This window comes from Ursus maritimus (genome assembly GCF_017311325.1).
Source record: "Ursus maritimus isolate PB19 chromosome X unlocalized genomic scaffold, ASM1731132v1 scaffold_X1, whole genome shotgun sequence".
NCBI lineage: Eukaryota > Metazoa > Chordata > Mammalia > Carnivora > Ursidae > Ursus > Ursus maritimus.
Window position 1 is genome coordinate 111,638,130 of NW_024423319.1, and position 12,030 is coordinate 111,650,159.

A 12,030-nucleotide genomic window follows, 5' to 3' on the forward strand; every position below is an offset into this window, starting at 1 on the left:
CTCCAGAGTTGTGAGAAGTGATTTCTGTACTTTCAGCCACCAAGGCTGTAGTACTTTGTTATGGCAGTCCTGGAAAACTAATACAGGGGAGATTAATGGTGAAGAGAAAGAGGTGGGAAGGAGAAGAGTGATGTTCTTGAGAAGGTGATATGGAACCATTTGCCCGAGGGAGGGTTTGGGCCTTTGATAGTATCAGGGTTACCCTCTACCACCTAAATAGGTATAGCATTATTCAGGGAGGATCTAAACAATCAAGGGCTTGTCCAGAAGCTTTTGGCAATGAAGAATACTTCCAACAGCCTTTGTAATGGATTCTCTGTCCTGTTCGCTAATACACAATATGCAGCCTGCAAATTCAAGTTACTACTCTTCCTCTAAACACACAAGAACCAACCCACGAAACCTAAGTGTAGCAATTCTCTGCCTTCCAAAAGAGGGTTGAGGACAAAGATCCAAGTCTTACCAACAGGAATGGAACCAGGTGCTCGGCCAGTGGTCAAAACAAAACCACCAGATGAAAAGCCTAGTAATCCAATTTTGGGAATTTCCTTACCTTGAGCTGCTGCTGGAGTTCACTGTTCAGCCGGGCCAGCACTGCATTTGCCTCTTTATTTTTGCGGATAGCAGTCTGAATAGCCTTCTTCTGTTTGGAAGACTGTCTATAAAAAAGTACAAATAGTTCAGTGAAATAGAACTCAGAGGTCCGGACCCTTGTTGGTCAGAACACTCTGATTCATGAGAAGTGCTCAACTAACAAGGGGCTAATGTCACAGGGCTCCAAAAAGAAAATCATATATTCACAGGCAGGCAGGCACACACCAAACGAAACAAATTTGTCGGGATGAATTATTTACACCTGAAGTAGTTCCCATTTTTAACTTGAAAGAAAAGCTGTGAATTGGACCTTTTCAAACTTCGCATTCCATTTATTCCAAGACATTTTAATAAGTATTTCTTCCTGACAAACCACATTAACTAGAATGCCCTTTTTGTGTAAGTCTTAATGGCATTTAAAAGACCTGCAGGTGGCCTCTGTGGACAAGTCTGAAGGAAATGAATAGAAGAACATTCTCTTTAGGAAAAATCCTACATTAACTTAGCCAGCCTATATAACTCTCCTTCATTTCTTTATTATTAGGCATGAATGCTTGAGTGTGTGTACGTGTGTGAGTATGCTCACGCATGTGCACACACCAGCATACATCTGTGGGACTTGAGAAAATGTTTTAATACTATTCCCAAATTAAGTCAATAGTAAATTCACAGAACAGGTATAACTAGGGTGACCATATGTTCCACTTTGCCCATTACAGTCTCTGCTTACACTGCCTGAATGGCCCTAATTATTCTTAGAACCCTCTTTCTCCCTCAAAGCTGTCTACAGTTGGGATGATAAATCAACATGACGGTATAACCTACAGCCTTTTATCCCACAGCAAAAAATACTGAATTCTCAGAGCAAAAGGGCAATTTCAGTTCCCCTAGGAAAACAGACATATGTGCGATCAGTGAGAGGTAGGTTCTACGCCGGGGCCATTTAACCGGAATGTACAGTGACCATTGTGGAGATCTGATTAATATTCACTGAGAATATACACTATGCTACCCACTCTGCTAATCTGCAGAAGGCATGCTCCCTTCCCCCAAGAAGTAGAAAGATCAATTTTTCCATCCATAAATAGGCAGAGAAGAGGCTTTAACATCTACTTTTAAAAAGATAAGAATTGGATTTCCAGTTTCTGGACAATGTGGAGTAGACATACTTCTCTCTACCCCACCAAGTACAGTTAAAATCCTGGACATAATATATAAGACAAACATAAGATTAGTCCAAAAAGTAGAGTGAACTCAGTACCCAGGGAAACACATAGCAGTGAATTCTCTAAGTTTTCTTTTTTGCTTCATATACCCCAGACTGGTTGGTGGAGAAGTCAGCAATTCATAAATGCCAATAAGGGCAGACAGTAAAAAGCCTCCCCCCACCCAAATCCTGCTTTCTCTAGCCAAATGACTTGGAAAGGGGCAGCCTAGCAAGACATAAATTAGATACAATATCTCTCCTAGACATAGATGCAAAATCTTTAACAAAATATTAGCAAATAGAATTTAGCAATGTATTAAAAACTTATACACCATGACCAAGAGAGCTTTATTCCAGAGAAGCAAGGCTGACTCAATATTCAAAAGTCAATCAGTGTAATCCACCATCCTGACAAGTGAAAGAAAAAAATCACATAACTGTATCAACTGATATAGAAAAATCACCTGATAAAACTCAATACCCATTCATGATAAAAACTCTCAGAAAACTATGAATAGAGGCCAACTTGTTCAACTTGATAAAGAACTTTTACCAAAAAAAAATACAGTTGACATCATATATGATGAAAAAATGAATGCTTTCCCCGAGATGAGGAACAAAGCAAGGATTTCTACTTTCATTACTATTTTCAACACAGTGCTAGAAGTCCTAGCCAACATAGTAATGCAAGAAAAGGAAATAAAAGGCACACATATTGAAAAGAACGAAACTGTCCCTATCTGCAGATGACATGATGATCGACATAGAAAATTCTAAGGAATCTATAAAAAAATTCTCTGAATAAATGATTTCAGCAAGAATAGAAATAAGTTTGGAGGAGAGAATATTAACGTACAAAAATCAAAAAATGGGGGCACCTGGGTGGCTCAGTCAAGCATCTGACTCTTGATTTTGGCTCAAGTCATGATCTCTGGGTTGTGGGATCAAGCTCTGCATTGGGCTATGCGCTCAGCGTGGAGTCTGCTTGTCCCTCTTCCTTTGCTCCTCTCCCCCCTCTCCTCCCCCCTTTCTCTCTCAAATAAATAATCTTTTTAAAAAATCAAAAGAATTTTGATACACTAACATTGAACACTTGAGGAAAAAATCAAAAATACAGTATCATTTACAAAGCTTCGAAGTGAAGTTTTCAGATATATGAAAACATACACAAGATTTACATACTGAAAACTATACAACAGCAATGAAAAAACAGGATCAAAATAAACAGAGAAACATTTATCATGTTCATGGACTGAATGACTCAACATAGTAAAGATGTCAACTCTCCTCAGATTGATATAAAGGTTTAACACAACAATTCCTTTTTTAAAATTTTTTAGATTATTTATTTATTTATTTGAGAGAAAAAGAGACATGCAAGAGAGCACAAGCTGGGGGGGGTGCAGGGGGAGAGGGAGAAGCAGGCTCCCCACTGAGCAGGGAGCCCAATGTGGCACTCTGTCGCAGGACCCCAGGATCATGACCTGAGCCGAAAGCAGACGCTTAACCAACTGAGCCACTGAGGTGCCCCAAAGGTTTAGCACAATTTGTATCGAAATCTCAGCAAGACTTTTTGTAGATCAAGACAAAATTATTCTAAAATGTATATGGAAAGTCAGAGGAATTAGAATATCTAAAACAATTTTGAAAAATCATAATAAAAGTGGGAGAAATAGAAGACATTTTATTATATAGCTATAGTAATCAAGTAAATAAGTAATGAAGACAGTAATCAAGACTGTGTGGTATTGGCAGAGGGAAACACACATTGATCAGTGGAACAGAATGGAGAATCCAGAAACACACTCACACTAGTACAGACAACTTACTTTTGACAGAGGTGCAAAAGCAAGTCAATGGAGCAAGAATAGCTTTTTCTTTTATTTTTTTTTAAGATTGATTTATTTATTTATTTATTTATTTATTTATTTATTTATTTATTTTTAGAGAGAGGGAGAGAGCGTGCCTCACTGCGGGGAAGGGCAGAGGGAGAGAATCTTTCAAGCAGCCCCCCTCAACCACTGAGCACAGAGTGGGGAGCTGGACGCAGGGCTCAATCCCACAGCCCATGAGATCATGACCTGAGCCGAAATCAAGAGTTGGACACCCAACCAAGTGAGCCACCCAGGCGCCCCAAGAATAACCTTTTCAACCGACAGCACCAAAGCAATTCAATATCCACAGGCCAAGAACCCTGACCCACATCTCTCATCTTACATAAAACAACACAAAATGGATCAAGCAACTCAAATATAAAGTGCAAAATTATAAAACTCTTGGAAGAAAGCATAGAGAAAAATCTTCAGGACCTAGGGCTTGTTCGTGAAGAGTTTTTAGATATAACAACAAAAACACAATCCATAAAAGAAAAAAAATCAGTAAGTTGGACTTCTTCAAAATTTTAAAAACTTTTGTACTGCAAATGACTGTTAAGAGGATGAAATGACAAGCTACAGAGAGAAAATATTTAGAAACCACATTCCTGACAATTGATACATATTTAAAGTATAGAAAAAGAACTCTCAAATCTCAACAGCAAAAAAACAATTCAATTAGAAAATGGGCAAAGGACATGAAGAGACATGTAACCAAAGAGGATATATGATGGCAAATACACACATGAAAAGACACTCGACATCATTAGCCATTAGGGAAATGCAAATTCAGACCACGATAGGATAGAACTACCCACCTATTTGAACAGCTAAAATTAAAAAAAAAAAATGTGACAATACCAAAGGCTAGTGAGGATGTGGAGAAACTGCATCTCTCATCCATTGCTGGTGAAAATGTAAAATGGTACAGCCATTTTTGGAAAACAACTTGGCAGTTTCTTTTAAAACTAAACATACATTCAGCACACAACCCAGCAATCATACTCTTGGATATTTACACCAAGGAAATGAAAATTTATGCACACACAAGAACCTGTACACAAGATGCTCACAGTAACTTTATTTATAATGCTCAACAACTAGACCCAACCAAAATGTCTCTCAACAAGTAAATGGCTCGAGAGACTATGGCACATCCATACCACAGAATATTGCTTAGCAGTGCTGATTGAGATACATAACTTGATGTCAAGGGACTGTGCCAAGTGAAAAAACCCAAACTCAAAAGGTCACGTGCTGTGTGATTCTATTTATATAACATTCTCAAAATGAAAAAATTCTAGAGATGGAAAACAGATCAATGGTTGCCAGGGGTAAGGAATGGTGAGGAGGAAAGGGTAGTTCTGATTTCTGTACCTCGATTACGGTGGCAGTTACAAGACTCTACACATGTGATTAAATGGCATGGAACTATAGATATGCTGTCCCAATGTCAGTTTCCTGGTTTTGATATTGTACTATAGCTAGGTAAAATGTAATCATTAGGAGAAACTAGGTGAAAGATCCACAGGACTGTTCTGTACTATTTTGTAATTTCTTGTCAGTCTGTACTTATACCAAAATAGTTTAAAAAATGTTGATCAGAACTTGATGCCCCTCCTTACACTACCACCACAGCATGTGTGCCCAGCTCTTAACGGTTTCCTCCTCCTTTGGTAACTGGCTCCATCTCCTTCCACCTCCTCCACAGGGATGGGCCCCTGACAGGCAGTTCCATTTGTCTCAAGAAAACCTTCACCTCTATTTTGACACTTGAATGGATGCTGGCCCATGATGAGCTGACCAGATTCTCCCTCCGAAGGACTCGAGTTATGGCAAATAGTTCAGTTCGGCCTGGGCCCGGCACAGTGAGAATGTAAGCTCTGGAGCAGAAGGTGCTTGAGAAGTCTTTAGAGATAAAAATGTCAAAAACACCTTAAGAAAACTGAGAGGCATCAGAATGAGCCCCAGAAGGTTTGCAATCTTCTCTTCTGATCCACTCCTGCCACTGACTTCCCTGAGTCACCCCTATATCCTTACAATAAATAGTATATTTTGCTACCTCAAGTTGCCTTTTATTATTTGCTACCAAAGGAGCCCTAAATAAGACAAAGATAGGATCAAGCCCAGAATACCTCTGAAGGGGTCAGCAAAGCATTTAATCTGCCTCACCCTCTTCAGAGTTGCTTCCAGAGATTGTCTCTTCAGGTTCTTCTAGTATTTTTACTCACTGTTCTAGGCTCCTCTCTAACTGGCCTGGTTTCCAGGGAGGGAAATGAAGGAGTAATATTTAAGTGGACATTTATTTTGACTGTTTCTATTGTGTGTCATGCTATCTATCAATTCAGAACTGCAGCACCGTGAGGCACTGTCCACTCAAAGTTTTGTGACAGACTATCCTCCAAAACCTGTTCTTGTGCCTTCTTATTTGCAGTAGCCTATCATTCTCAGTTTGAGTGAGGTACATGGCCCTCCAACTAAAAACTACATTTCCCTGTCTCTCTTGCAGTTAGGTAAGGCGTTACGACTAAGTTTGGGCCAAAGTGATCAGAGATGCCACTTCTGAGTCATACCCTTAAAAGTAGTCTGCTTTCTCTCCATTTGTTCCTTCCCCCTCTCTGGAGCCTGGAATGTGAACATGTTAGGAAGACATCTTCAACCACAGGGATAAAGGCAACCCCCATGGGGACCTAGAATAAGAATATGGGAAGGCACCTGGGTTCCTGCACAGAGCTACTCTATGCTTCGGGACCACTTACCAACTCGACTTTTATACAAGAAAGAAGTCAATTTCTACATTATCTGAGTATCTGTTACCTGGGTTTCATTCAAGCAGCTGAACCAATATTTGAAAGAATATAAACTGGGGTCTCTAGATGAGAAAAATCTTCTTAGCCTTCGACCTGAGCCCTGATTTCTCCCAAGGAATTATGAGCACAGCTTCTAAGAACTGAACTTGTATTTCCTTTTCTTTACTTGGAAATGGCAGGTTTTCATTAGGGATGCCACTCATCAACCCCACAGACATTCCAGGACTGCCAACCATGAAGCAGGAAGGAAAACAGAATTCCCATCACACTGAGAATGTCATGCAGGCAAACAGACACTGCCACATGGGCTGCTGGGAATGCCCTGGTGTGGCTCAGGACACTTCCCGGGGTTACAGAGAAGAGCAAAAGCCATGGAGGTGGGCACAGTTTCAGTCACAGTATTGTTATACAACATCCTCTCTCTCCAAACTGTTCAAACCATTCTATTTTCCCAAAGTCCACCTTTACTAGATGGACAAGATGTGAGGGAAAACAAGTAAGCTAAATTATTTCTTTAAAAAATCCACTTTTGTCCTTACAAGCAGCTCAGTAATTCTGACACAATTCAAGAGTTGTTTATCAGTTATAATCTGGACTCAGCCGCTCACTTAGAGAGACTATTTTATTTTTCCGTCACCCTAAATGAAACAGACAACAATGATATCTGAAGAATTTGCTTCTTACAACAGGTCAGTTCTGATGTTCATTTCCCAAAGAGCTGATGACCATTTTTCAACTAGTTTATTTTTTTGGCCTTTCTTCACCAGTGTTCTGTTAGACAATTAGGAAAATTATCTATGACTCTTTTCTCAATTTTCCCTAAAACAGTACACAGTAAAGACCACTCTACATGCATAGGAGAGAGGATAAGTTCCCACAGACAATGGATGTCTAAGGGCATTAAAGTTTCATTCTTTCCCAGAACCTGGTTGAGAAAGAACTATACAGACTAACCATCATGTGTCTGGCTGTTTCTCTCTCCAGGGGTTAAAAAATGATGAACGCTAAGTTGCTTATCACCCCAAAATAAACTAGTCTAGGAATTAAAACAAGCTGTATGAAATCCCCTGACCCAAAGCTTACATCCCTAACATTTACAGCACTATTTGTGCTGCTGTGGTCACTAGCCTTGCTCAGTCTGACACCACGTGGTCACCTAACTAGTGAGAGAGTACCACAATGAGGGACAGTCACTAAACAGGCAAATAAAAGAAAGTATCTCCTTTCAACAAACGATGCGGGGACAGCTATATATCTATATGCAAAAGAATGAAGTTGGGTCCCTTCCTCACACTATACACAAACATGAACTCAAAATTAACCATGGGTTTTGATGTAAGAGCTAAAACTATAAAACCTATAGAAGCGAACAGAGGAAAAAATCTTTATGAACTTGGGTTAGGCAGTGGTTTTCAAGCTCTGACACCAAAAGCACAAGTAACAAAAGAAAAAAAATTAACTGGACCCATCAATATTAAAACCTTTTGTGCTGCAAATGACACCATACCATCAAGAAAGTGAAACAACTTATAGAATGGGAGAAAATACTTGCAAATCATACATTTGGCAAGGGACATGTATCCAGAATAGGTCAAGAACTCATAACTCAAAATAAAAAGACAAATAATCCAAGCAGAAAAGGGCAAAGGATCTGAGCAAACATTTCTCCAAAGAAGATAAATAAATGGCCAATAAGCACATGAAAACATGCTCAACATCATTAGCCATTAGGGAAATGCAAATCAAAAACACAGTGAGATACCCCTTCACACCCACTAGGATGGCTGTCATAATTTAAAAAAAAAAAGATAACAAAAGTGTTGGCAAAAAAAAAAAAACAGGAGAAATTGGAACTCTCATATGTTACTGGCAGGACTGTAAAATGTTGCAGCCACTGTTGAAAACACTTTGGCAAGTCCTCAAAATATTAAATATAGAGTGACCGTATGACCTAGTAATTCCACTCCTAGGTACATACTCAAGACAAATGAAAACATAAGTCCATGCTAAAACTTGTACATACATAGTATACCAGCATTATCCTTTATAGCTTCAAAGTGGAAACAACCCAAATATCCGTCAAGCGATGAGTAGATAAATAAAATGTGATATATTCATACAATGGGACATCATTTAGCAATAAAAAAGAATCAAGTACTGATTCATGCTACAACATGAATAAACCTTCAACACATTATGTGAACTGAAAAAAAACCAGCCACAGAAGAACACATGTTGCATGATTCCATCTACATGAAATGGCCAGAACAGGCAAACCTATAAAGACAGAAAGTAGATTAGTGGTTGCCTGGGACACAGGACAGGGAATGGAAAGTGGCTGCTAATCAGCACAGAATTTCTTTTGGAGACAATGAAAGTGTTCTAAAATTAGTTTGTGACAACAGTTGCACAGCTTCGTGGATATACTAAAAACCACTGAACTTTACATGCAAAAGGGTGAATTATACGCTGTGTGAATTATATCTCAATAAAACTTTAAAAAAAACACACAGACAAAGGAAAGAAACTGAAAAAGACCTCTGCGTGAGCTCCGCCAGCTGCCCTCCATCCAGTGTGGGGGGTGCTATAGCCAGCAGTGACTGACCAGCAGTAATGTGAAGCAGAGACTACAGTGGAAAGCCAGGGTGGCACATGGAAGCAAGTTTAGCCATCTTTGTCCCTGACAGGGATCCATCCGCGAGGCTTGACAGTGGCTGAAAGATGGTCAAAGCTCTCAGGGGCCATTAAGAACGAAATAGATTTCCTTTATGCACTGATACCACCAGGGAACTGTCTATTTGGAAAAACAGACACAAAAACCATCATCTGAAGAGTGCTGAAGAGTGCTGAAGAGTCACAATGGGGTTTTGTCTTCAGAGGCAAGTTGTACCCACCGAATCTGTTGCTTCTTTTTCTACGACAGCGTAAGCAGGAGAAACCCACAGCAGCCCCTGGGATCTGCAAGGCCCCATGAGCAGTGTCAGAGCTTTTCTTGAGCACTGACTTTAATGACCAGTCGAGTTCACTTGTGAAGTCATGCACAGCAGGAGGTTTCTGCCCTCAACACCTCGCTCCATTTCACTACAGGGAAACTGAGGCAAGTGATAGCCTTTCTTAAAGCCAAAGCCCCTGTAGAAAAATGGTCTGTCTAGAGCATTGTTCTCTCGGTTCCTGGCCTTGTCCACAGGTGCCCCCCACTCCCCAGCCTGCCACCTCCTCCAATGTCTGTTACAGCCAGTCAGACAGATATTCTGGAGGCTCCACATGTGACCATTCTGTGCTGAGATGATAACAGAAAATTTTCATGGGGAATGAAAAGAAACCACAAGCCATGTCTACTCAAAGTTGGGTCTGAGGGTCAGGAAGCTAGCCATTTGTCCTGGGGGGGGGGGGCATAAGACAGGTAAAGAGGGGAAACTGCCACTTTTATAACTGTCTTCTTCCTAGGAAAATGTGGGCCAGCACAAGGAAGAGGGCTGGGAAGGAGAGGAAGAGGATGAAGGAAGGGAAGGAAATCAAACCAAACTGAAACACCACAGTTTTGAACTCGCTTGCCCCTTGGCTCAGGTTAAGTTCTATAGCTTAGAAGGTCTCTTTCTAGATGACTAGGAGCCTGTAGTACCACCACAAAGAGGAGTAAGGCAAAACTACAACCATAAAATAACACCCCTCTATGGCCATGAGTATAAATGTAAACAGATTTACATGTACACACATACGAAGATTGAAAAGATAGTTTCTGACCTCCCTGATGTGACGTACTTACTTTTGGACTGCTGTATGGGGTTTCCCGGTCGCTGCTGACGCTGGCCCGCCAACAGTGCTAGAAGGCTCTTGGTTTTCTGTAGCTGGGTTTTCAGGTCGGAATTTCCTTCGAATGGGCTTTGATGGAGGCTGAGAATATGGTATGTCCTGAGGATTAAATACAAAAAATAAAACCCAAAAGTTAAAAACTGAAATGTTCCCCCATCATGCCAATGTCCTCATGTTCCTCCTAGGGCCATTCCCAGGTCAGGTGCACACTCTGCTCAAACCCCACACCTGAGGACATAAGGCTGATTCATGGCTTCCCAAAAACAGGGTGGGGGGAGGACACAGGTATCAGATTCTAGGGGCCTTTCTTTTTTCCTTTGTTTTCTTTCCATGCTTGCAGTCTACTACCGCTTTTTGCACCTAAACGGACACAGAAATCATTCCAGTGGCCCACCTGCCCACCCTCCCTTTTTTCAATGCTGTGTGCATCTCACACCATGAGGCCTTTTCTGACTGAAGACAAAGCTCACTCTTGCCTCACTTTGGGGCTTGTGGGAATATGTTGCAAGTTTTTAAGTTTGTGAAGGTCTCAGCCATCTGCTCCTCATTCTTGCACTCCAATTCATATGTGAAATTAAGCTCAAGGGCCACAGTGTCTTCTGGAAGAAGACAGCCAACCTGCTTCCTGGGAGGCCCCTCCTCACCCGTGCTCCCAAGACCACGGCCCATGCTCTGACCAGAGGAGGGCCTTAGAAAAATGGGGAGCAGCAAGGAAAGGGTAACAAGGTGAACAGATAGCATGACAAGTGAGTGGTGCCTCTTGAGCAAGTGACCTGAGACTCAGTGACAAAGGTGGGCTAAGGTGAAGACGCCAGGATGCAAGAGAGGACCATGGCACATAGACAATGAAGGGCAGACACCCCCCCCCCACCAGAGGCCCTCCTAGAAGCTCAGCAGCACTCAGGGTTCTGCTAAAGGCACTTGGCCCTCCCCACCACACCTCCTGAACTTGCCAAAAGCAAGGCCACCATGTGTAGCTGGAAGCTGAAGAGGAAGTGCAAACTGTCAGTGACATCAAGGTCAGGCCCAAGAATCATCAGCAACCTAATCTTCACAAAGACCCCCCCCCACCAGAGGCCCTCCTAGAAGCTCAGCAGCACTCAGGGTTCTGCTAAAGGCACTTGGCCCTCCCCACCACACCTCCTGAACTTGCCAAAAGCAAGGCCACCATGTGTAGCTGGAAGCTGAAGAGGAAGTGCAAACTGTCAGTGACATCAAGGTCAGGCCCAAGAATCATCAGCAACCTAATCTTCACAAAGAACCCAAATTCTAGGAAAGCTGGATCATTAACATTCAGGTCAGGACACCAAAACCAAAGTAAAACAGATTTGCAAATAGAGACAAGCCCAGGGGAGGGGCTCAAAATGCCATCACAGAGGCACCTTCCTACAGGCCTTACCTTCTTTGTTGGACTACTGTCTGCAGCTTGAGAGGGGGCTCTGTTCAGCTGGGGGTGTATTTCAGCCTCAGACGCTTGTTCAGACTGTAGTGAAATATCACACAGAAGATAAAAATGGAAAAACGTAAGTACCTAAATATATAATGAAGAGCACTTAGAAAATGTCACTAAGTGGAAGTTGATTTAGACCAACTTGCAGCCAAGCATGGTCAGGTCTTTAAGAAAACCTTCCCTAGACCGTGCCATTCCCTCCCATGTCTCCTTCCAGCATTGTTCAATCTTAGGAAAAGGAGTCATGGTAATGTTGTCTATAACTAGACATAGGTATTATTG

At 41.5% G+C, this 12,030-nt stretch overlaps 1 protein-coding gene across 1 annotated transcript in view; it reads right to left on the reverse strand.

Annotated features, from left to right (window-relative positions):
- REPS2 (RALBP1 associated Eps domain containing 2) overlaps positions 1-12,030 on the reverse strand; it is a 219,323-nt gene that overhangs the window by 19,158 nt on the left and 188,135 nt on the right. Inside the window, exons 15-17 of the mRNA XM_040633929.1 lie at positions 11,698-11,781; positions 10,252-10,397; positions 554-659 (exon numbers count right to left, since the gene is read on the reverse strand). Of these exons, the coding sequence (XP_040489863.1) occupies positions 554-659; positions 10,252-10,397; positions 11,698-11,781 (336 nt within the window). The remainder of the gene's footprint in view (positions 1-553; positions 660-10,251; positions 10,398-11,697; positions 11,782-12,030) is intronic.